This window comes from Anomaloglossus baeobatrachus, chromosome 5 (assembly GCF_048569485.1).
Source record: "Anomaloglossus baeobatrachus isolate aAnoBae1 chromosome 5, aAnoBae1.hap1, whole genome shotgun sequence".
Classification (NCBI taxonomy): Eukaryota; Metazoa; Chordata; class Amphibia; order Anura; family Aromobatidae; genus Anomaloglossus; species Anomaloglossus baeobatrachus.
Window position 1 is genome coordinate 287,721,136 of NC_134357.1, and position 26,963 is coordinate 287,748,098.

At 44.2% G+C, this 26,963-nt stretch overlaps 1 protein-coding gene across 3 annotated transcripts in view; it reads left to right on the forward strand.

Annotated features, from left to right (window-relative positions):
• SEPTIN9 (septin 9) overlaps positions 1–26,963 on the forward strand; it is a 440,211-nt gene that overhangs the window by 120,565 nt on the left and 292,683 nt on the right. The window contains exon 1 of one of the 3 annotated variants that reach the window (XM_075349537.1): positions 20,235–20,351. The exons of the other annotated variants lie outside the window; for them this stretch is intronic. Coding sequence (XP_075205652.1) covers positions 20,330–20,351 — 22 coding nt within the window. The 5' untranslated portion in view covers positions 20,235–20,329. Of the gene's footprint in view, positions 1–20,234; positions 20,352–26,963 lie in introns of those variants that run through there. 3 annotated transcript variants of the gene reach the window in all.

Genomic DNA, 26,963 nt, shown 5'->3' on the forward strand with positions numbered 1-26,963 from the left:
ATGAAAGTTAGGATGACAGTGCAGAGCCATTTCCTTGGTGGCTGCAAAGTGATCCTAATGTCTAAAGTGTTACCAAGGATAGCTGGCATAGTGTTCCACTGAATCCCGCGCCGGACTGTATCCCAATACCCCACTGACTGTATCCCAAGGCCAAGGCCCCACTGCCTGTTTGCCAATGTCCCACTGACTGTATCCCAAGGCCAAGGCCCCACTGCCTGTTTGCCAATGTCCCACTGACTGTATCCCAAGGCCAAGGCGCCACTGCCTGTTTGCCAATGTCCCACTGACTGTTTCCCAATGCCCCACTGAGACTGTTACCCAATGCCCCACTGAGACTGTTTCCCAATGCCCCACTGAGACTGTTTCCCAATGCCCCACTGAGACTGTTTCCCAATGCCCCACTGAGACTATTTCCTAATGCCCCACTGAGACTGTTTCCCAATGCCCCACTGACTGTATCCCAATGCCCCACTGACTGTATCCCAATGTCCCACTGAGACTGTTTTCCAATGCCCCACTGAGACTGTTTCCCAATGCCCCACTGAGACTGTTTCCCAATGCCCCACTGACTGTATCCCAATGCCCCACTGACTGTATCCCAATGTCCCACTGAGACTGTTTTCCAATGCCCCACTGAGACTGTTTCCCAATGCCCCACTGAGACTGTTTCCCAATGCCCCACTGAGACTGTTTCCCAATGCCCCACTGAGACTGTTTCCCAATGCCCCACTGAGACTGTTTACCAATGCCCCACTGAGACTGTTTCCAATGCCCCACTGAGACTGTTTCCCAATGACCCACTGAGACTGTTTCCCAATGCCCCACTGACTGTATCCAAATGCCTCACTGACTGCATCCCAATGCCTCAGCTGAAGTGGTGCTTTAAATCTAAGTTCCCTGCCCCCTGTCTTATACTCACCCTCTGGCACTTTCATCCTTTTTGAGTGTCGTTCCGATCCTGCAGCGCCATCTTGTGCCCATAACTTCTGATTGGCCTGAAGTCAGAAGTTACATCACAAGCTGTATGAGAGCCAGAATGAGGCTTTCATAGACTTGTATTGATTTGTGACCCAAGATGTGCTCCATTGAACACTGGAACTGCCAGCAGGTTACTGAAAACAGATGAAGATGCCGGAGGGTGAGTATAAGACAGGGGTCAGGGGACTTAGATTTGAAGCACCACTCCAGGATATTGGTTAACTATTCAAAGCTTATGCTGTATTTTTTTTTAATTTTTTTTTAAGCTATTCTATTTTTAGTTATTTTGAGCCGAGCATGAAAAGAGGGCCCAGCCCATTCGCTTTCTTACTTATTACTAAAGTCATTTAGCTTTTCTGTAGTACAATGAGGGGTATTTATAAAAATTCTGCTGCTGAGCATCAGTCAGAAAAAAAAGTTATGGAAAATGAGTCAGGGAAAGCTATTGAGCGATGACTAAAAAAGATGATTCTCAACTAGAGGATGTCGTCACCAGGCATCTGACAGGCACATGCCTACAGCATAGCAGATTGCTAAAGGCAGAACAATAGACGATGATGAGTAAACATGGATTAAACCCTAACTATACACAATAATGGCTCACTAATTACCTTTGCTACATGGAACTTTCTGATGGTTCTCTATAAATACAAATGAGTATACAGTATATGATTTTCATGAACAGTTATCGTAATTATTGAGACTATATCTCAGATTTCATTATTTAAAGGAATTTCACTCAAATAGTATGAATGCAATATTAATTATCCTAGCACTCATGGAAGCATTGGATTAACAGATATTGTGGATGATCAGACAGTTATAGGAAAGCATTAAAGCCTCAGTATAGAAGGTTAGACAACTTTTAGGAAGAGCTCGCAAAGTGACGTTATCCCTTAATATGCCATTATAACTGATTTATATGTCTTATACTACATTCACACATCAGTGTGTCACGGGTCTTAAGAATATATGTCTGTGTTCAGACTAGTTCTGATCTGGAGACTGGTGGATAGTCTGTGCATTACAGTTCGTACCTATACTGTAACACACAAATGCGTGAATATAGCTTTATTGATTCTCTATGCTAAGACATTTTGTTTGTCTTATGTTGTTTTTGGAGACATCATACAGCATACCCTTATATATTAAGTGCTAGAAACGAATTCTGATTTATCAGAATGTCTGAATTATCAGATTCTTTTTTTAACCCCTTAAGGATCGAGCCACTTTCTACGGTAATGACTGATCTTCATTTTCTAAATCTGACCAGTGTCACTGTAGAGTGACTTGGAGCGGTAGTCATGGGTGAGGGATTGACTCTGGACGCCCAAATACGCTACATGAAATACCTGGTCCTGGTTGGGTGTGTGGACTTCGGCCATGTGGGCTGGGAACCCATGTAGGCTGCATACTGCCACTGGTGTTGGCTGGCCAGTACCAGATGATGACTCACACACACAAGGAGCCCCACTCTTCACTTTAAACCACAACTCTTTACTGCACGGTTCATTCTCTTTCACAACTTTACATTTCAGATAGCGGGCACATATCTTAGCAAATTACAATTTTGCACAACATTATGAGACACAGTTCAACTTCCCTCTGGGTTGTGTCTGATCTAACTGAGCCGGTGAGTCCCAGTGCAATCCATCCCAGCATTATCGTGTACACCGTCACCGTCACCTTCCTTTCCTACAGTCCCAAGTCCAATCTCCTTAGGGGTCCTATAATAATCAGAGTAAAGCTTTGGACACCCAAATTTCTAGTGGTTGGTTGACTACGTTCACATGTCAGTAGTGGTTCACGCGGTATCTTGATGGTTAAGGGACCTGGTTGCTAGGATTCCATCCTGTGGCTCCCATCATCTGGGGCCACTCTGTTCGAGGATTGGTCTCTAGTTACAACATTATTAACACACTGTGTCTCCATCCAATCCAGAGGAACTCAAATTCTTGCCTTCTGTTTCCTCCTCTCTGTTGTCACAAACCACTCAGTGTACTTGACCTTCACAACTGACCGACTATATATCTGTCACGTTCTCTCACTATGCCTTTACTGACTCTTTCTAGCTTGAAACGTGATATTCCCTGACACCTGACCTCTCCCAAGGTGGACTTAAAGAAGTTATCCACTACGTTTACATTGATGGCCTATTCTTAAGCGGGCTTTACACGCTGCGACATCGCTAGCGATGTCGCAAGCTATAGCACCCGCCCATGTCAGTGGTGCGTCACGGGGTGATCCCTGCCATAGCGAACAATATCGCTACGGCAGCGTCACACGCAATTACTTGGTCAGCGACGTCGCTGTGGCCGGCGAACAATCTCTCTTTTAAGGGGGAGGTTCATTCGGCGTCACAGCGGCGTCACTAAGCGGCCGCCCAATAGAAGCGGAGGGGCTGAGATGAGCGGCAGGAACATCCCGCCCACCTCCTTGCTTCCTTCCTCATTGCCGGCGGCTGCAGGTACAATGTTGTTCCTAGTTCCTGCGGTGTCACACATAGCGATGTGTGCTGCCGCAGGAACGACAAACAACCTACTTTCCAAACGAGGAAAGATTTTTTAAAAATGAACAACGTGTACACGACAAAGTATTTCACACCTTTTTGCGATCGTTACTGATCACAAAAAGGTGTCACACACAACGACATCGCTAACGAGGCCGGATGTGCGTCACCAACACAGTGACCCCCGACAATATCTCGTTAGCGATATCGTTGTGTGTAAATGGGCCTTTAGGATAGGTCATCAATGTCTGATGTGCCTGCGTCTGACACCCTACACCCCCAGCGATCAGCTGTTTTCAGTGTCGGCGGCAGCAGCAGATGGCCGTATATGCTTAGTTCCAGAGCTACCCATCTTCAGCACATCCTCCTCCTATTGACTTGAATGGGAGGCAGATATGCAGTACCCGTCAGCGGCCGCTATCAGTTGATGGAGCAGCTCCAGAACTGAGCGTTACTGGCCGCCACCGGCACATAAAGCAGCTGAATGGCAGGGGTACTAGGTGTCAGAACCTGGCCAATAAGGCAATGATGACCTATCCTAAGGATAGGCTGTCGGTATAGTGGACAAATTCTTCAGCTGTTTCAGTCCCTGCGGTCTGTTGATGGGCTGAACTTCCTTACAAAATATTCTAATATAAATACTATAAATTACTCCATAAACATTATATATCAAATTACCAATGTTCATTACACTTCACATGACATAATATTTACAAAAGACACAACACATTCACATTACGGTACATGACAAGACAGTAACTGGATTGGTGTCTTCAGGACTAGGAACGCGATCACCATTGTCCACCTCTCTTACATCATTTTATGAGGTAATACCTCTGTAACACCAATATATTCCAGTTATTCTGAGATTGTTTTTTGTGACATATTGGCCTTCACGTTAGTGATCAATTTTGGTTGATAAGATTTGCATTTCTTTATGAAAATATTGTAAATTTGGCAGAAAATTTGAATATTTATGACGTTAAACTAGATAGTTATACCACACAAAATAATTAAATAACATTTCCCACAGGTCTACTTTACAGCAGCACCATTTTTGCAACATATCTTTTTTTGTTAGGAAGTTAGAAGGTTTAAACGTTTATTAGCATTTTTTTCATTTTTCAAACAAAATTTGCAAAACCATTTTTTTTAGGGACTGCATCGCATTTGAAGTGACTTTGAGGTGCCTAGATGACAGAAAATAACAAAAGTGAGCCTATTCTAAAAATCGCATTTCTCAATATGCTGAAAACCACATTTAAAGGGGTTCCCTAAAAAATGCCCACAGGAAAATTGCCCACAAGAAAATTGCCCACATGGAAAATTGCCCACATGGAAAATTGCCCACACGGAAAATTGCCCACACAGAAAATTGCCCACACGGAAAATTGCCCACACGGAAAATTGCCCACACTGAAAATTGCCCACATGGAAAATTGCCCACACGGAAAATTGCCCACATGGAAAATTGCCAGTTGCAGCATCACAAAGTTTCAGATCTATGATATTTGAGGTGCAAGGTGAGGATGTTCACATAATAGGTGATCAACTTGTGATTTACAGTTGACCTAGTGCAAAACTGCAAAAATGCTGAAGATCTGTGGTTTGTAGCAGTCTGTCATTATCAGCAATAGATAGATACAGTCTGCTCTAATCTCACTGATTCTGCCTTACTCCTTCGACCAGCCCAAAACAGCAGCACATGCAGAAACAGCAGCAGTGTGATCAAGAGGAGCAATCACTACTATCTGTACTCACAAAAGTATCACTGTATTATCTGTTGAGTTACATGTGACTGCAGGTCACATCTAATACATTATCATCTCAGGGGAGCCCACCAAAAACAGGGTGCTGCTGGCAGAGATAGGGTACTTTCACACTTGCGTTCATCGCAATCCGCCACTATGGAAAATAGTGCAGTCCGTTAACGGACTGCGCTATTCTCCATAGACTTATATTGACGACGCACTATGACGCAGTGTCTGTGTTTCATCCGCTGGCCGACGCTGAGTCGTTATTTTGACTGAGCACCGGGAGGAGGGAACGCAGCATGTAGCGTTTTTGGTGTCGTTAAAACAACTCACATTGGCGGATTCTGTTAGAATCCGCCAAAGTGTCTAATGATTGTCTGTGGTGGCGGATTCCGCCGCTATGCGCTAAGCAGCGGAATCCGCTGATGGATTCCATCACATTCTACTGAGCATATGTACCGCCCCGGGGCTTGGCCGGCTGCCGAGCCGCTCGGATCCGGGCTCATCGGTGGGTGGCTCAAGCTCCTCCTGGTCCCGGGGGTCACGTCGCTCTGAAGGGATGCTGACGCTACGTGAGGGGTGGTGTTCGGTGCGCAGGTCCATGGCCGAGGCCGCGGTTGTTTTTGGGGGTTAAGTTCGTGACGCCACCCACGGGTTGTGGTGAATGGATGGACACCACCGCTGCCGTTGACTAGGCTCCCGGGGAAGGTGTTGCGCAGCTTGGTGTTAACACCTCCATGGGTAGGGGGTGATGGTCCCGGGGCCCGAGGGTGCTGAGGAGGGGGGATGCGTGCTGGCTTGTTGGTGCGATGCGGTGCGCGGCCCGAGGGAACTGTTGTACTCACTATTACAGACACACTGGAGTCTCTGGTAAACCAAACAAGATGGTGGACGGTGCCCGCAGCCGGCTGCGCGTCTCCCCCTTTTTCAGGTTGGTGGTTTCCGCCTTTCTCCTGCACCTCACTTTTAGTAGAATGGTGACTCCTATGCCTGAGCAACAGTAGTCCGCTCTCCAGCTTTGTGTGTGACGGTAGAACCCGTTTGCCCGCAGACGCTGGCCTGTGGGATCTCGATGCCTGTGCGGTAGCTTTCTATCCCTCTGGTTGGGCTGTTGTCTTCAGACGGGTCTTGGGTGGGAAAGGACCTAAAGTCCAGACCCCAATCAGTGAATTCAACTCGGTCCAGTGGCTTCTGGGCCTCGTACTGGGTCTGAGTACCCCTCCTGGTGCTCTGGTTTCCAATCGGTTCCCCAGTTCGGTACCGGCGGGCCACTACCCGGTCCCGGTCCCTTACGGTTCCACCGGCTGTAATCCCTGCTCCTGTAGGCGGCCACCACCGTCTGCCCCCTGGCCACAGGGTATCCGGGCTCCAACTCAGATCCCTGACAGACGTCCACACTTTGCTACCACTCCTGTCACTGAACTCTCTGTTTTTCCCGCCTCGGGCTCTCCAAACTCCTCGGTGGGCATGGCCAACTGCCTGGCTCCACCCCCCGGGTGTGAACGTCAAGTCCTGAGAGGGGTGACTCAGGGTTTTAAGGTTGGCTGCTGGTACCTTTTTAGGGGAAGGTGTTTGTGCAAGGGACTACCTGTGACTACCTGGCCAATCCAGGGCGTCACACATGCTCAGCATGTCCAGCAGAACGATCTAAATTGTTTAAAATCACTCCTGGTCTCTCTATCGCTCTCTGTCGGTCGGTCTCTCCCTCTCACCCCCTCTCTCATACTCATCAATCATGGGCGCAATGCTGCACAGCTGTCACCCTGCTCTGGTGGCTTCTCCTCTTTTGAAAATGTCGGCCGCTCATTATTCCATCTCGTATTCCTTGCTTCCCCTGCCCACCGGTGCCTATGATTGGTTGCAGTCAGATGCGCCCCCACGCTGAGTGACAGCTGTCTCACTGCAACCAATCACAGCCGCCGGTGGGCGGGTCTATATCATGCAGTACAATAAATAAATAAATAATTTTAAAAAAACGGCGTGCGGTCCCCCCCAATTTTGATACCAGCCAAGGTAAAGCCACACGGCTGAAGGCTGGTATTCTCAGAATGGGGAGCCCCACGTTATGGAGAGCCCCCCAGCCTAAAAATATCAGCTAGCTGCCGCTCGAAATTGCCGCATCCATTAGATGCGACAGTCCCGGGACTCTATTCGGCTCATCCCAAATTGCCCTGGTGCGTTGGCAAATGGGGTAATTAGGAGTTAAATGCAGCCCATAGCTGCCACTAAGTCCTACGTTAATCATGGCAGGCGTCTATGAGAAATCCCCCATGATTAACCTGTAAGTGAAAGTAAATAAACACATACACCCAAAAAAATCCTTTATTTGAAATAAAAGACAAAAATACACCCTTTTTCACCACTTTATTAAAATCCCCAAATACCCCTCCAGATCCGACGTGATCCACAGAGGTCCCATGACGCTTTCAGCTCTGCTACATGAAGCTGACAGGAGCGGCCACAGACCATTACCGCTCTCTGTCAGCTCCACACAGCAACTGAAGTGAATTGCGCTGTCAGCGGGGATGTCACTGAGGTAGTGCTGGTGTGTGCATTAATGATGGGGGCGGTAGTACCTGCATCTGTGCGGTGATGATGGGGCGGTAGTGCCGCTGTGTGCGGTGATGATGGGTGCGGTAGTGCCGGGGTGTGCGGCGGTGATGATGGGGGTGGTAGTGCCAGGGTGTGTGCAGTGATGATGTGTGCGTTAGTGCCTGTGTGTGTGCGGTGATGATGGGGGCGGTAGTGCCAGTGTGGGGCGGTGATGATGGGTGCAGTAGTGCCGGGGTGTGTGCGGTGATGATGGGGGCGGTAGTGCCTGCGTGTGTGTGGTGATGATGGGGGCGGTAGTGCTGGGGTGTGTGCGGTGACGATGGGGGCGGTAGTGCTGTGGTGTGTGCGGTGATGATGGGGGCGGTAGTGCCGCTGTGTGCGGTGATGATGGAGGCGGTAGTGACGGTGTGTGCGGTGATGATAGGGACGGTAGTGCCTGTGTGTGGGCGGTGATGATGGGGGCGGTAGTGCCTGCGTGTGTGTGATGATGATGGGGGCGGTAGTGCCAGGGTGTGTGTAGTGATGATGGGGGCGGTAGTGCCTGCGTGTGTGCGGTGATGATGGGGGCGGTAGTGCCTGTGTGTGTGCGGTGATGATGGGGGCTCTCTCTCTCTCGGCTAAAGAAAACTAACGCAATGTGTTATTTCACAGGAATCTGTTGCCTTTATTATCACACTATTTACAACGCATCCGTCACATGCGTCACACAACGCATTGTGACGGATGCCAAACAACACAAGTGTGAAAGTAGTCATAGCTGGTCCTGAAAGCCCCAAAGGCACAGCAGAGAGGTGAGACTCTGTCGCTTGTACCACCTTGTGTTCGTGCTGGGAATGTATGATATGTTTTTGCAGTGGTGTAACTAGAGTCCAGTGGGCCCCAGTGTGAAATTTGGACCTGCCCCCCCCACTCACACATGTTCTCACATGTACGGGCCCTTGTAGTGTTCTAACTTCTATCAAGACTTATGAACTGCCTCCCCTCCCCCTTCATTATATAGTAATGTCCTCCGTCCTGGTATATATGCCCATCATCCTGGTGAATATGTCCTCATCCTGATGAATATGACCCAATGCTGGTATATAAGGTCCTCATCCTGGTATGTATGGTCCACGTTGTCTCCATCCTGGTATATATGTTTCCATCCTGAGCTACATGGTCCCCAATCCTAGTGGGCATTCATGTCTGTTGGCAATTTTCTGTGGACATTTTTCACATATCATGTGAACATCCTCTCTTTGCACCTCAAATATCATAGATCTGAAACTTTCTGATGCTGCAATTGGCAATTTTCTGTGTGGGCAATTTTCCATGTGGGCAATTTTCCGTGTGGGCAATTTTCCGTGTGGGCAATTTTCCATGTGGGCAATTTTCCTGTGGGCATTTTTCCTATGGGCAATATTCATGTGGGCATTTTTCCTGTGGGCAATTTTCCTGTGGGCATTTCTCTGGTCAAGGATATCAGTCAGCAGGTTTTTGCTATGTAATCTGAATACAGCATGCTGTAAAGGTTGACATACAGATTTCAGCCATGTCTCTTATCACAAAGTGTGTTTTTTTTACCTACCTAGTCAACCATTAAAAGGTATCAATCACTGAGGACTCTCAGTTCTTTTAAAGAATTTTTTTGTTTACCTGTAATGTTAGGTTCAGTTTCAGTAGCTTTATCATTATTGGAATGAGGAGCAAGTTAGCTAAAGTCTGTGATTAATATCTTATGTCCATAGAAATGTACACTGAAAGCCTGGTGAGGGCGGGGGCAGCTTTTTAAGCTTTGCTACATGCTAAAATCAGTAATCTAAGTGATACATCATTGAATTTAGGATGTCTTTGTCTACATCATGCTGCTCTCTGATGAGCTAACAAAAAACCTGTTAACAGATTTCCTTTAAGAAGTTTATTAAACCTTCAGGTACTTCACAGGAATTGAAAAGGAAGGAAAAAAATGAACATTTTACTATTTGCCCCACAAAAATGTTGCATTTTTTATATGTTTTTGATGGTTTTTGCATCTGTTTTCTATGCATTCTGGGTGAAAAAAATGCTGAAGGAATTGACATGGTGCAAATTTATTTCTGCACCAAATCTTCAAGAAAAAAAAAGCAACATGCACAAAACTTCAGGATTCATATTGACTTTGCTGGCAAAAAGCTTAAAAAATTTGATAAAAACGCACTGTGTGCACATATCCTTACATAGCAACCCCACTGTAAGTGGTCAGCGCAGAATGCTCGATAAATGTGATTTTTCAGAGAATGAGAAAATCAAAAGCAGGTCAAGAATTTATTTTATTTTTTTACACCGTTCACCATGTGGTATAAGTGATTAGACAGCTTTAACCTTTGGGTTGGTTCAGTTACAACAATACCATATTTCTATAGGTTTTTCTTTAGGTTTGGCTACTATCACACACTAAAAACGATTTTTGGAGGGTTTTTTGCAAAAAAAAAAAAGTTTTTGCATCACATTATTTTGAGAGTTCTAATTTTTTCCATATGTATGCAGTTTCGTGAGGGCTTGATTTTTTACGGTATCAGTTGGCGTTTTTATTGGTACCATTTTCGGGCACAATATTTTTTGATTGCTTTCTATTCCAATTTTTTGTGATGCAGGCTGAACAAAAACTAGCAATTCAGAAATAGTTTTTTGGGGGGGTTATGCCGTTCATCATGTGGTAAAAGTGATAAGACATCTTTATTCTTCGGATCAGTATGGTTACATTGATACCACATTTATATAACTTTTTTTTGTTTTGCAACTTTTACACAATAAAAACAATTTAATAGAAAAAGTATTGTGCAACGTTGGCGTTTCCTTAACTAAACGGCAGGGACGACAACGTACTCCCCGCACCTTTCTCCACCCCTGGGTAGCCAGCTCCTCTGCCCGAAGTGGCTTTCAGCTTCTAGGACCTGTGCTCACCACATCAGTTTCCTGACCATGCACTTAGGTCACGTGTACTCCCCACTTCTTAAAGGGGCAGCACATGCAGACCTGATGTGTTCCCAGATTAATTCTAGGAAGTATCATGTGACACCTGTTGTCTCCCCAGCCAATCACTGAGGAGTACCAGGTATTTAAGACACCCTCCCTTATTGGGAGGTGCCTGTGCGATGGTGTTTCCTGAAGCCAGTGTAGCTTGTGGCTGAAAGCTCTTTGTCTGGTCCCTGGATACTGCTCTAGATTCGATACTCTCCCGATTCCTGATTCTGTACCCAAACCCATTCTGAGTGTCTGAACCTGCTCTAATGTCCTGATCCCTTCCTGAGTTGCTGATCACGTTCTTGGTTCCCAGTTCCAGCCTGATTTCCTGATCCATTGCTGGTGCCGGCATGTGTTCTTGTATTGTGAATCTGTTTCCATGTCCTGGTCCAGCCTGTGTTCCTGTATCCTGAATCCATTTCCATGTTTTGGAGCATATCCTGAATCCATTTCCATGTTTTGGAGCAATTCCTGTATCCTGAATCTTTGTCCTGGTGCCAGCCTGTGCTCCTGTATCATAAATCCATGTCCTGTTGTCAGACTCTGTTCCTGTATCCTGAATATGTGTCTGTCTACTGGTGCCTGTGTTCCTGTATTCGTGCTTGTGTCCTGGTACCAGCCTGTGTCCCTGTATCATCCTAGTGCCGGACCATGTTCCTTTATCTGTGCCCATGTCCTGGTGCCAGCCTGTATTCCTGTATTCACGTCCGTGTTATTGTGCCAGCCTGTGTTCTTATATCCTGTAGTCATGTCCTGGTGCCAGCCTGTGTACTTGTATCCTGAATCTGTGCCTGTGTCCTGGTACAAGCCTGCATTCCTGTATCCAGTTCCGTCAGTACCTGTACCACCTTTCACCCTGCCAGTTATTTTGATCCTGCCCCGGTAGAGACAGTACTCCAAGTTGCCCGCCTCTTCTAGAGTCAGCTTCTGTGGATCTAGGGACTTCCTTGGAGTGGTACCTAGCGGCTACCTGCAGCAAAATCTTAACTTCACCACCAGAAGCTTTAAGTTGCCTCTTCATCTTAGATAAGCCCTGGTAGCCAGTTAGTCACACCCCTGCAAGGTAATCCATGATCCATGGTTCAGTGGATTTACATCCCCATCACAGCCGGATCGGTCTTTGCCGTTCCATCCGCAACATATTGTTTTTTGAGATCTATAGTTTTCTTTTATTTTTCTACAAATAGAACTGAATGGAGGCTTGTTTTTTGCAAGACAAGATGTCAATTTCAGCTATACCATTTATATTTACATGTAACTTTTTGATTGCATTTTCTTCCACTTTAATATTGGAGATATGATAAAAAAAGCATGATTTTTTTTACACATTTTTAATTATTTACATGTAACTTTTTGATTGCATTTTATTTCACTTCAATATCGGAGATATGATGAAAAAGCATGATTTTTTTTACACATTTTTAATTATTTCTTTTACGGTGTTCGCTATAGGGGGTTACATAGTGTGACAGTTATATAGAACGTGTTGTTCTGGATGCGGCAATACCAAATATGTGTACTTTATTAGTTTATTTTTGTTATTACATAAATATTCATGTTTATTGGTGTAATATTTTTTGTTCTTTATTTTGTGAGGGTTTTTTTTAGAATTTTTGCAATTGTTTTCCTTAACATTTTTTACTTTTCTACTTTGTCCATGTGACTTTAGCTTTATTTCTTCTGATCACTGGCCTCATGCATTGCAATAGACATTGCAATGCATGAGACCTGTCAGCTCACACTGGCAGAATGCCTGTTAGACCCTGATTATAGCTGGGTCTAACAGACCACCATACCTGGAATACCAGGAGGTCATTGTTTGACCTTCAGATGCCATGACAACCTGATGGGGATGAGAGAGGGGGTGCCAAAGAGGGTGAGAGAGGGAACCCCCATCTTCTCACAACCATCAAATTGCCGCTATCTCTCTAGATTGAAGTAGCAGGAGGGTTAATCAGCCAGGAGCAGGGAGATGCACCTGCCGGCCTTGCCAGTTGCTGCAGAAGCTCGGCTGTCAGTTGAGCCAGGCTCCTGCTGTGATCATCTGGGAATGCTGTGATCAGTCTGTCAGATTGACTGACCAATTACAGCGATCAGGAGCAGGGACTGCTGAAATGGATCCCCGTATTTCTAGCCATGCCGGTCAGTGATCAGCAACTGCTGCCGATACGGACCTGTCCCTGAGTGTTTTCACACAGTGCAGTTTTAAGCCATGACGTAAATAGCACGTCAAGATGCGGGAACTGACACCTGCTCATGACGTGCTATTTACATAAGTCGTCATTACGGGGTTAAAGAAGTGTCACTTTATACAGTACAAATACATATGGTAATACTTTTTCTAGTCTCTCGTTGGATAATTCAAAACGATCAATAATCTTCCATTTATCTCCAACACAGAGCCATAATGTATTAGGTAATATCTTAAGTCTTAAAGCAAGAAAACTTCTCTGATTAGAAAATAATTGCCCACATTTACTATTCTGTGAGAATTAAATTGCTCCTTTTTTTGGCACTCATTAGTCAAGATAAATTTATTATTGAATTTCTACCAAAAAGACCAGATGTGTGAATCTCAGACTTTATTTGGTTTTTAATGTGCCGAGAAAAGCAAGCAAGGATTTGGCGAGTCTAGAAAATATGCAAGATTTATTATTGGCATGCGCTAGTTTGTAAGTGTACATTCATGATCTAATTTAAGTCAAATAAATGTTTGTGTGTAAAAGAAATGTCTACCTTCTAGCAAGATGAGCCATATCACATATAACACCATGATAAATTGGACTACTTGGACCATCAGCACTGAACAATCGCTGATCGGTAAACCTTTACCGATTGCCAGTTGATTAAAAACCTGTTTACACAGTTGGACCGCAATAAACAATGTGCACTGATCGATTTGCAATAGTTCCCTCAGTGCACATAGGCTGCCATTGTTTTCTCCAGTGAAAGTCCTGTTTACACCGCTAAGAACAATGATCTTTTACGCTGTGGAAAAGATCATTTCACTTGATGAACAAGCATTGCTTGTTCATTGATTGGCATCCTGTTTGCACAGCAGAATAATCATGAAATGAATGTTCTTAAGAACACTCGTTTACGATTTTATTTCAATGTACAGTAAATGCTGATCATGTTTACTCTGTTTCCCTATTATACAACATGTGGGGTAGCGTCACTGGTAGCGGCGGTGCTATTTCTCTGAGAGTGACAGCAGTCTGGGCAAGCATTCCAGGATCACATTTCACTCTCCTCTCATCCCCCACTAGTGACGTGCCCTGTTCAGTTGGTCCGATTCCGGTCTGCAACCGGAAGGATTAAAGCTAAAAAGGTATTTACGAAAGTCTTAGCGATAAGCTTACAGGAGCAGAGCAGATAGCAGTAGTATATTATTATTAAGTGTTAGTTAGGAAGAGTTAGGATAAAAGAAAGGGGGTCAAATTAGTAGTGGAAAACCCTTATAAGCATGTGAAATGCATATTGTAGGGTGTTGAGATCTGGTGATTGACTTGGTCATTGCAGAATTTTCCATTTATTTGCCTAAAACCTAGGTTGCTTTTCCAGTATGTTTTGGGTCATTGCCGATCTGTACTGTGAAACGCTGTCTAGTCAGCCTTGCTGCATTTGGTAGAATCTGAGCAGAAAGTCAAGCCCTGTACACTTCAGAATTCATCCAGCTGTTTCTGTCTTTAGACACATCATCAATAAACACTAGTGACCCAGTGCCATTGGAAGCAATGCATGCCCAGCCATCACACTGCCTCTACAATGTTTTACAATGTTTTACAGAGGATGTGGTGTGCTTTGGATTATGAGCCATTCCAAGGTTGCTCCATACTTTCTTCTTCCCATCATTCTGTTATTCTTAGCTTAATCTGTCCACATAATGCTTTTCCAAAACTGGGCTGACTTCTTTAGATGTTGTTTGGGAAAGTCTAATCTGGCCCTTCTGTTTTAAAGGCTGAATCATAGTTTACACCTTGTAGTGAACCCTTTGTATTTGCGCTCATGAAGTCTTCTCTTTATGGTAAACTTACAGTAGATACTGAAACATTTATTTCCTGGAGAGTGTTCTTCACTTTGGATGTTGTGAAGGGGTTTTTCTTCACCATTGTAAGGATTCTGCAATGATCCACCACTGTTGTCTTATGTCTTATGTTGGATGTCCAGGCCTTTTTGAGTTCCAAGCTTACCAGTGTGCTCTTTCTCCTTGCAAAATGTACCGAACTGTTGATTTAGCCACTAATAACATTTCTGTTATCTTTCTGGTGGATTTCAGAATACTGCAGCCTAAGGCTATGTGCACACGCTGCGTTTTTTTGACGCTGCGTTTTTGTGCGTTTTTGGCCGCTAAAAACGCACAGAAACGCACCTGCGTCGAAAAAACGCGGCAAAAAACGCACGCGTTTTGCCGCGATTTGGTGCGTTTTTTTGCTGCGTTTTGCTGCGTTTTTGCTCACTGCGTCCTTATGCGTTTTTTACCAGTGAACAAAAAAAAAGGTCTGATTTCATTTCCTTCAATGTGTTCTTCATTCTCCACTAGTGTATGCAGAAGAGCAGACAGCTGCAGAACTACAAGGCTCAGCATCCTCGATCCAATAGTGTATGCAGGAGAGCAGACAGCAGCTGTCGAACTATAAGGCTCAGCATCCTCCATCCAATAGTGTATGCAGGAGAGCAGACAGCAGCTGTCGAACTACAAGGCTCAGCATCCTCCTTCCAGGACTGTATGCAGGATTTCTTTGCCCCCCCCCAAAAAAAAAATGACGTGGGCTTCGCCATATTTTTGTATGCTAGCCGGGTACAGCAGGCAGGTACGGGCTGCCCCCAACCCCCAGCTGCCTATTTGTACCCGGCTGGGAACCAAAAATATAGGGAAGCCCTTTTTTTTTTAAATTATTTCATGAATTTCATGAAATAATTTAAAAAAAAATGACGTGGGCTTCGCCCCATTTTTGAGTCCAGCCGGGTACAACTAGGCAGCTGGGGATTGGAATCCACAGTGCAGGGTGCCCATGCTTTCTGGGCACCCCCGCTGTGAATTGCAGTCCCGCAGCCACCCCAGAAAATGGCGCTTTCATAGAAGCGCCATCTTCTGGCACTGTATCCAACTCTTCCGGCTGCCCTGGTGACGGGTGGCTCGCCGGGTAATAATGGGGTTAGGGCTAGCTGTATATTATCAGCTAGCCCTAAGCCCGAAATTCATGGTGTCACGCCAATATTAGACATGGCCACCATGAATTTCTAGTAAAGATAAAAAAAAAACACAACACACAGAAAAATATTTTTATTAGAAATAAAACACAACACAATTAGTGACTCCATCTTTATTGAAATAAACCCCCCTCCGCAGTAATCCTGGGTTAGGGTCCCACGCCGTCCAATCCGGATCCAATATCATCTGATCGGTTTGCTGGAAGGCAAAGCGATCAGATGATGTGTCAGGATCAAGTGCCTGAATCCCATCACACATCAGCTGATTGCATAAACGCCGATTATACAATCAGCTGATGCATCGGTGGAAAAAAAAACAAAACAATAATACTCACTTATGTGCTGATTACCGATTACCGGCAGCTCCTGCAGCGATGGGGCGGTAGTCTGATCCCGTCCGATCGCTGCAGCAGCTGCCGGTAGGATGAAGTCTCCTGACGCATCCGCTGATACCGGCCGGGCGCCCGCGTCAGCCCGAGACTCGATCAGCTGATGCGTCAGGTGACTGCATCAGGTGATCCATCGCCAGGTCCTGTAAGCAAGGTCCTGCATCCATCGGAGCTTTCCCGGCCGTCTGCACACAGCCGGAGCGGGGGTGGCGATACCGTGAGAGGAGATGGGAGCGGGCATGGCACCGGGAGGCTGCACACAGGTGAGTATAACTTTTTTTTTTTTTTTCTACTGTTAACTTTTGTTTTTGCAGCCGCTTCCACCTCCTGCCTGTACATGGCGCCGCACGGCAGCATACATGCACAGGACGGGAGGTGGACGCGGCGGTGACGGTACCGGGAGGATTCACGCTTCTGTGTATACTGACAGAAGGAATCCTCTTCCTGTACACGTCACTTTACTACCCACCTCCTGCGTTTATAGCTGCGTTTTTGGTCTTAGAAACGCACCAAAACGCAGCTATTTGCGTTTCTCATTGCGTCTTTCAACATCCCATTGAACTCAATGGATGAAAAGCGCAGTGAAAAACGCGGGAATAATTGACATGCTGCGTTTTTGTGGTCACCACAAAAACGCAGCTGAAAAAAAACGCTGTGTGGGGACAGCAAAAATGAAAACTCATAGACTTTGCTGGGGAAGCAAAGTCATGCAGTTTTGAGGCCAAAAACGCACCCGAAAAACGCGCAAAAACGCCGAGAAAAACGCACCGTGTGCACATAGCCTCAGATTGATCTGCTTCTCTTCCATTGAGAGCTCCCTTGACCGCATGTTGTGGCTTTACAAAAACCGTTTGCAAATGCCACACATGGAAATATCTTCAGACCTTTTATTTGCTTAATTGATGATGGATTAACGAAGGAGTGGCACATGCAGCCCATTAAAGAGCTTTTGAAGGGAACCTGACACCAGATTTAGCGACTATAAGCTGCGCCAACTACCAGTGGGCTCTTATATACAGCATTCTAACATGCTGTATATAAGAGCCCAGGCCGCTGTGTAGAATGTAAAAATCACTTTATAATACTCACCTAAGGCGCAGTGCGGTGCAGACTGGTCAGATGGGTGTCTCCGTTCTTCGGTCTGGCACTTTCTTTTTTGGCCATCTTTATCCTCCTTCTTCTGAAGCCTGGATGCATGACGCGTCCTATGTCATCCACACAAGCCGACACTGGGGTCCGGCACAGGCGCACTTTGATCTGCCCTGAGCAGGGTAGATCAATGTATCGTAGTGTGCCTGCTCGGGACCTCAATGCCGGCTAGTGTGCATGACGTAGGACGCTTCATGCACCTAGGCTTCAGAAGAAGGAGGACAAAGATGGCCATAAGAGGAGGCGTCGATACCGTAGAATGGAGACACCCATCCATCAACACTGCACTGCAACACCCCATAGGTGAGTATTATAAAGTGATTTTTATGTTCAACACAGCGGCCTGGTCTCTTATATATAGCATGTTAGAATGCTGTACAGTCCCTGAAGTTCTGTCGCTTATCCATGTTATGTAAATAAAATCTTATAACCTGACTTTAAATTCATCCATTGGTTTTATAAATTACTATTTTGAAAGCTGAAACCCTCCCAAATTTGGTTTAGGTTATGAAAATAAAGTTGCTGCAAAGCTGAAATATTGATCATTTAATGAACACAGAAAGGTCAGATTTTGGCAAGACAAAAGTTTTGTCGCCTTGTCATATAATGCACCTAATCCTAGTTTACATCCTCACCTGTGCTCACTAAATGATCGGTTAATTAGTGGGTGTGTATTAAAAGAAACCCAGCACCCCAGACCTTCAGTTGAACTGCAACTTGACCTCTGACAACATGCCAAAAATCCACCCTACGACCAAAGCCTTGATTATCAAGAGGCTGAAGACCAGATCCACTGCAGAGGTGGATAGCACCTTTAATGTGTCTCAGCATCAAGTACAAAGAATTAAAAAAAGATTTGAAGAGACTGGAGATGTTTTTGACAAGCCCAGGTGTGGCAGACCCCGCAAGACAACTGCTCAGGAGGAACGTTTGTTGGTTAGGAAATCCAAAGCCAGCCCTTCTTCCACTGCAGCAGAGCTCCAGAAGGCCTGGTCACCTCAAGTCCCTGTGTCAACTAGAACAGTTTGTAGGATTCTGTCTCGAAATGGCTTCCATGGTCAAATCAGTGCCCAGAAGCCAGCACTAAACAAAAGGCAATTAAAAGACCGTGTGGCATTTGCCAAGTCCCACAGCCTGCTAAACAGATGGATGCTGGAAAAGTGGCAGAAGGTGGATTTCTCTGATGAATCTTCAGTTGAATTACACCACAGCCATCACAAATACTGCAGGAGACCTACTGGAGCCCGTATGGATCCAGAAAACAGTTACGTTTGGTGGTGGAAAGATCATGGTCTAGAGTCTAGTTACATTCAGTATGGGGTGTGCGAAACACTTGCAAGGTGGAAGGAAATATCAATAGCCTAAAATATCAAGAAGTATTAGCTACCTCTTACATTCCCAATCATAAAAGGTGTCAAATTCTGCAGCAGGATGGTGCTCCATTTCATACATCCATCTCTACAACAAAGTTCCTCCTGGCAAAGAAGATCAAGGTGTTCAAGGACTGGCCAGCCCTCTAACCAGACATGAACATCATTGAGCATGTTTGGGGTAGGATGAAAGAGGAAGCTTGGAAGACAAAACCAAAGAATTTAGATGAACTCTGGGAGGCATGTAAGACTGCATTCTTTGCTATTCCTGAAGAGTTCATCAATAAATTGTATGAATCATTGTTGAACCGCATGGATGCAGTCGTTCAACTTCATGGAAGTCACACAAAATATTAAATATGGCTCTAATAGCACCACAACGTAATTCACTAATGTTTTGCGACATATCTTTGTTTTAGAAGTTAATTATTTGTTTGAATTTCACTTTACTTTCTGTGGGCGACAAAACTTTTGTCTTGCCAAAATCTGACCTTTCTGTGTTCATTAAATGATCAATATTTCGACTTTGCAGCAACTTTATTTTCATAACCTAAACCAAATTTGGGAGGGTTTCAGCTTTCAAAAGAGTAATTTATAAAACCAATGGATGAATTTATAGTCAGGTTATAAGCTTTTATTTACATAACATGGATAAGCGACAGAACTTCTGTCAGGGACTGTATATAATAGCCCACTGGTGGTTAAATCTGAGAGTCTACACTTTAAGCCCATATTGATTAGTCAACTATATCTTGAATGTGTTTGGGTAAACAGCTAAAATACCAAACTTGTGTCACTGTCCAAATATTTCTGGACCTAACTGTACTTTGTATTCTATCCCGACTTCCCTGCTAGTACAGCCAATGGCTCAGTTTTTCCTCCGGACTTCATGTTAATTATTATATTTTATGGTAATGTTTTACATGACTGTTCTATAATCCACTATCAGATCCAATTGTTGCTAGACAGAAATAACTTTTTTCTAGAAAGAAAGAGAAATAGATAAAGCTGAAAACTAGGAAGTCGAGGTAAAGAATAAAAAAAGAGAAGAGAGGAAATGAATGGTTAAAATATAAAATAGGAAGGAGGAGGGCTGGAAATAGAGAAGTAGCTAGCAACTGCAGCTCTGACAGCATGAAAACGTAGAAAAAAGCAGAGTTGGAAAACAAATTGGTAAGACTCAGACAAAGGAAAAGCTGGAGAGAAGACAAAGAGGGAGGAGATAACCAGAGACATAAGTGTAATCGGTGAAAAAAGAACATTAGAGGGTGAATGAGAAAAGTAGAAGGAGGGAGTGAAAGAGGGAGAAAGTGAGAGGCAGGGAATGATACAGAAGACTAAAGGAGTGGAAAGGGGAGGACAGAGCACGTTACCGCCTCCCAAACAGGGGCAGAGAGGCCGGGCTGCAGATAAACTGATGCTGGGGGAGTGATGGACAAGGAGCGCATTTCAGGTAGGGAATATTGCTCCAAAGTTTATTCTGCATTTACAGTTTTTAACATTTTAATCCTAATTCCCTGTGACCCAACAAGCCGTGATGAGAACGAAGGTCACTTTAGAACATAAATGAAGGACAACATCCATAGTCGCTTCAACAGATTGGTCTCTAATACATATTCTTAGTCATGCATATATCCTTATAATGTGGTATTGAACTTGACATACATTATATGTATATATAGTTTTTGTGTGTGTGTGTGTATATATATATATATATATATATATATAAAACGCATATATAATGCATCTGTTTCTGACATTAGATTGTGATGGATCAAAGTTTGAATGGGAAACAATGTAACCGTATCTACTACCAACAGTTAGACTATTATTACGAGTCTTACGAATACCGAGGAGACCTTATCACTTGTTAAGATATTGTCTTGATTCGTGATTAGCCCTCCCTTCCCATTCTTCATTTTCTACAGTTTCTTCCTCTTCTTGCGGCACCTCCTAACTTCCTCATGGCTTCTGGTAGTTGGGATATGAGGGAGGAGTGACTTAAGACCCTATCTGAACCCACTCACTATTCCTTCTCTTTTCCTTTGAAGCTCTATTTTCATTGAGTGACCACCCGATAAAGAAACGTTGGCAATCTGCTTACTTTGCCAGCCACAACTTGGCATTACAACTGTACATGCTATAGAGTATAGGCGTGCTGAGTAGGACTGCACACTCGGTGTCCTACAAAGCTTCTTCTGTTTGCAGGCTGACCAGCCTAACCTACTCCTGACTGGCCCAACAAGGGATTTCTTCTCCACGACCAAGTGTGTTCTTTTTTTTTTTTACTTGTTGATGTGGGATAAGGGTGGTAAAACTTGTTCTGTGCACACAGATGCGGGCAGTGTCACAAGTAACTTTCCAGTGGTTAAAGGGTTTTTTGAAAGGGGAGGTCTAGATTTTGTCTGCCACGTGAGCAGATAATACTCAAAGTCTTAATGTTGCGGCAGCACTGACCTTGTCGCAATGTGCATCATCTCTGTGTCATCGTCTGGTCATTTCTTCTCTTCTAGGGTTTTGCCATTTTTGTGTTAGTCATTCTAAGCTATTTGATTGTAAAGATCAATGTGGAAAGATGATAGCAGGAAGGAAACAGCTGTCAATAAATGGGCCCGTAAAGAACAATGCGGGAAGGTTGGACAGCACCAAAGAATAATTGCATCGGATTTATCGCCACCGGGTTTTGACCGCTAATAAATGGTTAATTCTATAGAACTGAGACTTTGTAATTGTCATGTGCAATTTAATAAAAGGCCAGAAAAAAAAGAATATCAGAAATCAGCATGTGCAGACCAAGCCATCACCAGGAGGATGTGGTCACCAAGGAATTGCTGTCAGCACATTACTCACAGACAGGCAGAGGGCGGGGGCTCACCACGTACAGCTCAGCTATGTCACAGCCCGAGAGTCGGAGATTCTCCGAGCTGACTTCTATGGTAGGAGAGGTTACCATGGCATCAAGGCCGGATTTAGACAAAGTGGGGCCCTGGGCAAAAGTTTAGAGTGGGGCCCAAAATGCCAACATATCTCACCATCACACTCAACCATTTAGATTACATGTACATACAGTATACGGAGTTCAGACTGGTAAACGAGCGTCCTTCCTTCGGTGATTGTTTCCCGCATCTTCAGGTTGACAAAGAATGATACGCACAGAACGATCACCATTAGATGAATCTTTCTCCATATGATATCATGTTATCAGCAGCACTTCTGCAGTCTGGAGTGGGTGATTGTCGACATGTTTACATCTATAAACTCTCGTCTGCACTGCCGGGATTTATAAATGCGCATGCTACATACACACAGTGTATTAAACAAACACTGTATGTTACACACACATAGCACACATGCATGTATACACATATGCATACATGTGTCCACCGAGCACATAACCACAAATGTGTATACACAGCATACACGCATGTATATACCAAGTACAGACACATATGCATACACAGATAGCATATACACATGTATACACTGAGTACACACACTCATATGTATATACAGTTAAGTCCAGAAATATTTGGACAGTGACACAATTTTCGCGAGTTGGGCTCTGCATGCCACCACATTGGATTTGAAATGAAACCTCTACAACAGAATTCAAGTGCAGATTGTAACGTTTAATTTGAAGGTTTGAACAAAAATATCTGATAGAAATTGTAGGAATTGTACACATTTCTTTACAAACACTCCACATTTTAGGAGGTCAAAAGTAATTGGACACATAAACCAAACCCAAACAAAATATTTTTATTTTCAATATTTTGTTGCGAATCCTTTGGAGGCAATCACTGCCTTAAGTCTGGAACCCATGGACATCACCAAACGCTGGGTTTCCTCCTTCTTAATGCTTTGCCAGGCCTTTACAGCCGCAGCCTTCAGGTCTTGCTTGTTTGTGGGTCTTTCCGTCTTAAGTCTGGATTTGAGCAAGTGAAATGCATGCTCAATTGGGTTAAGATCTGGTGATTGAATTGGCCATTGCAGAATGTTCCACTTTTTTGCACTCATGAACTCCTGGGTAGCTTTGGCTGTATGCTTGGGGTCATTGTCCATCTGTACTATGAAGCGCCGTCCGATCAACTTTGCGGCATCTGACTGAATCTGGGATGAAAGTATATCCCGGTACACTTCAGAATTCATCCGGCTACTCTTGTCTGCTGTTATGTCATCAATAAACACAAGTGACCCAGTGCCATTGAAAGCCATGCATGCCCATGCCATCACGTTGCCTCCACCCTGTTTTACAGAGGATGTGGTGTGCCTTGGATCATGTGCCGTTCCATTTCTTCTCCAAACTTTTTTCTTCCCATCATTCTGGTACAGGTTGATCTTTGTCTCTTCTGTCCATAGAATACTTTTCCAGAACTGAGCTGGCTTCATGAGGTGTTTTTCAGCAAATTTAACTCTGGCCTGTCTATTTTTGGAATTGATGAATGGTTTGCATCTAGATGTGAACCCTTTGTATTTACTTTCATGGAGTCTTCTCTTTACTGTTGACTTAGAGACAGATATACCTACTTCACTGAGAGTGTTCTGGACTTCAGTTGATGTTGTGAACGGGTTCTTCTTCACCAAAGAAAGTATGCGGCGATCATCCACCACTGTTGTCATCCGTGGACGCCCAGGCCTTTTTGAGTTCCCAAGCTCACCAGTCAATTCCTTTTTTCTCAGAATGTACCCGACTGTTGATTTTGCTACTCCAAGCATGTCTGCTATCTCTCTGATGGATTTTTTCTTTTTTTTCAGCCTCAGGATGTTCTGCTTCACCTCAATTGAGAGTTCCTTAGACCGCATGTTGTCTGGTCACAGCAACAGCTTCCAAATGCAAAACCACACACCTGTAATCAACCCCAGACCTTTTAACTACTTCATTGATTACAGGTTAATGAGGGAGACGCCTTCAGAGTTAATTGCAGCCCTTAGAGTCCCTTGTCCAATTACTTTTGGTCCCTTGAAAAAGAGGAGGCTATGCATTACAGAGCTATGATTCCTAAACCCTTTCTCCGATTTGGATGTGAAAACTCTCATATTGCAGCTGGGAGTGTGCACTTTCAGACCATATTATATATATAATTGTATTTCTGAACATGTTTTTGTAAACAGCTAAAATAACAAAACTTGTGTCACTGTCCAAATATTTCTGGACCTAACTGTACATACATAGCACACATGCATGTATACACCGATCACATACACATATGTATACACACATAGCACACACACCACACATGTATATGTAGCACCCACGGGGCAGGGGTTAAATGTACTCGTCGCCGGGCCGGTGATGTCGGGTCTGGGATGTCATGGGTGGCCCTGCCCAACTTCGTATATACAGAGAGAGAGAGAGAGAGAGAGCAAAAAGTCCATACATTCTAGGCTCTCACACACAGAAACACGCAAACACACACGTTCATTCCCATCACTGAGCTGTCTGTGTCACACAGGACGTGTCCTCCAGGGAGAGACGCTCTGTGTAACCACTTAGGGTCTGTGCCCACGATCAGGACTGGCTACGTTCAGATCGCAGTGAGTCCTGACCAGCGGGGTCGCATGTCTCCTCCGCAGGAGAATGCAGGAGACTTCAGCTGCCCATGCCCACGATCAGGGTTCAGTGCGCTGCGGTCTCTCGCTTCTGTTCTCCCTACGGAGAACGCATGCGAATCCACAGCAAACAATTGACATGCTGCGGACTGGAAAGATGCACTGCAGGTCATTGTTTGCTGCGGAAAAAAGAAGTACAGTGGGCACGGGATTTCTAGAAATCCATCCACTGTGCTTGTACTGTACAACGCATCGGTTTGGACGCAACTGAAGCATGCTACATTCAAAACGCTGCAAATACTGATCGTGGGCATGCAGCCTTATACTCTGACCACTCTTGGGGATTCTGAACACAGACCTCCTTATATTAAGAATTACCTGACAATGTTTCATAAAATAGGTTCACAAACTGGAGAGTCAGTAAGAAGAACGTTTCCATAGGATCATCTACTTAAATGTAATTTCTAACAAAGAGCTCCTATACACCGTACTTCATATTAAATTCTAATTTTACACAAAAAAGTTACATTTGAATTATTACTCACCATCCTGGTGTTCCAAGATCCCTGTGACAACACTTCCTGTCCTGTGTTATGGGGTCACTAGGGTGGTTACTAGTGGAAATGTTGAACTTAACGCCTTGTAAGTTCTGCCTGATAACTGCCTACAACTATAGGAATTAAGGAGGTACCCTAACCCTAATGACATTTTATACATATGATTAGTTCTTTAGTGTGTTAGTAAACCCGTCTGAAGCATGAAGCCTGCAGGGAGCTGCTATCCTATATTTTTACCCTTCCTTTTTTTTCATTTTGTTTTTTACTCCTCTTCTTCCAAGAGCCATAACTTTTTTATTTTTCTATTCACATAGTCATATCAGAGCTTGTTTTTTGTGGGACAAGTTGTACTTTTCAACGACAACATTCATTTTACCACACAGTTTACTGGAAAACAGAAAAAATTCCAAGTGCGTTGAAATTGCAAAAAGAAGTGCAATTCCACAAATGGTTTTTTGATGGTTTTTTTTTAACCATGTTAACTATTTGTTAAAACTGACTTAACAATATGATTCCCCAAGTCAGTGCGAGTACGCAGATACCAAACATGTATAGTTTTGGGGTGTTTTTTTATTTAAGTGGTGAAAAAAAAATCTAAAATTTGTAAAAAAAACATTTTCGCTTTTGTCGCCATTTTCTGAAACCCGTAATGATTTTATTTTATGGGATCTGGGGCTGAGTGATGGATTATTTTTTGCATCCTGAGCAGACATTTTTACTGATATTATTTCAAGGCAGATGTACAGTTTTTAATGCCACTTATTACATTTTATTGTAATGTTGGAGAGTCCAAAAAAACAAGATTTGGGTGTGTTTTGATTTTTTTCTTGTTACACCGTTTCCCAACCAGATCAATTTACTTTATATTTTGATAGATAAGACTCTTACGATACCAAGTACAGTGGAACCTTGGATTACGAGCATAATTCATTCCAGGAGTGTGCTCTTAAACCAAGTTACTCTTTTATCAAAGGTAATTTTCCCATAGGAAATAATTGAAATGTAGATAATTCGTTTCACAACCCAAAAATATGTACTGGATTTATACAAACTTATTACAATAATACAAAATAATGTACTGTATTCATATAAAATTATTACAGTACACTAATACAAAATACTGTATAGTAAAAAACATATAAAGCAAATTAAACTGCGCTTTAGCTTACGATAGAATTGTTGGTGTGCGGGAGGTGTACTATATAGAGAGAAAAAATGATGTATAAATATGACAATCCATATTCTTGTAGAATACAGAAAAAAAACGCTTCCCAAATCTATTCTCAAAATAAGGGTAGAGCTATTGCAAATGTGGGGTAGGAATATTGCACAGGCAGATTACAGTACAAACAATGTGCTGTACTGGTTAGCAGAAAGAAAGTAAAATACTGTATCCACAAATGCAAATTGATAGACATGCTATATAGTATATATTTTACTGTACAATGATATACAGTATACAGTTCATATGTGTTCCGCCCCCGTGCCAGCAGCCGGCGCTGCTCGGATCCGGATCCGCAATGTAGCTCGAGGGGTGCTCCCGGGGGTCATGCAGACACTCCGACTAAAAGGGGATGTATTTGTACGGGGATGGTAGTAAACTGTCTGTGACGCCACCCACGGTATGTGGTGAGATGTGGCACCACCGCTGTTGTTGTGGTTCACCCGGGGCGATGGGATGGCAGCTTGTTGTTAAACCCTCCGTGGGTAGGGATGGTGGCCCTGGGACCCGGTGCCTTGGTGCAGGGGACGGTGATGGCAGGGACTGGTGCGCCTGGTCAGACCAGGGAGTCTCAGCTTACTCACCATTAAAGAAGTCAGACAAGTCTATTGGTTAACCAAGGTGATGGTGGCCGGCCGCCGTGGCCGGGTGTATTCTGGTCCCCCACCCGGGCTGGTAGTCCGTATCTCTTCCCTCTGCACTGTGCTGTAGTGTTGTGGACTTCCCGGTCTGGAAC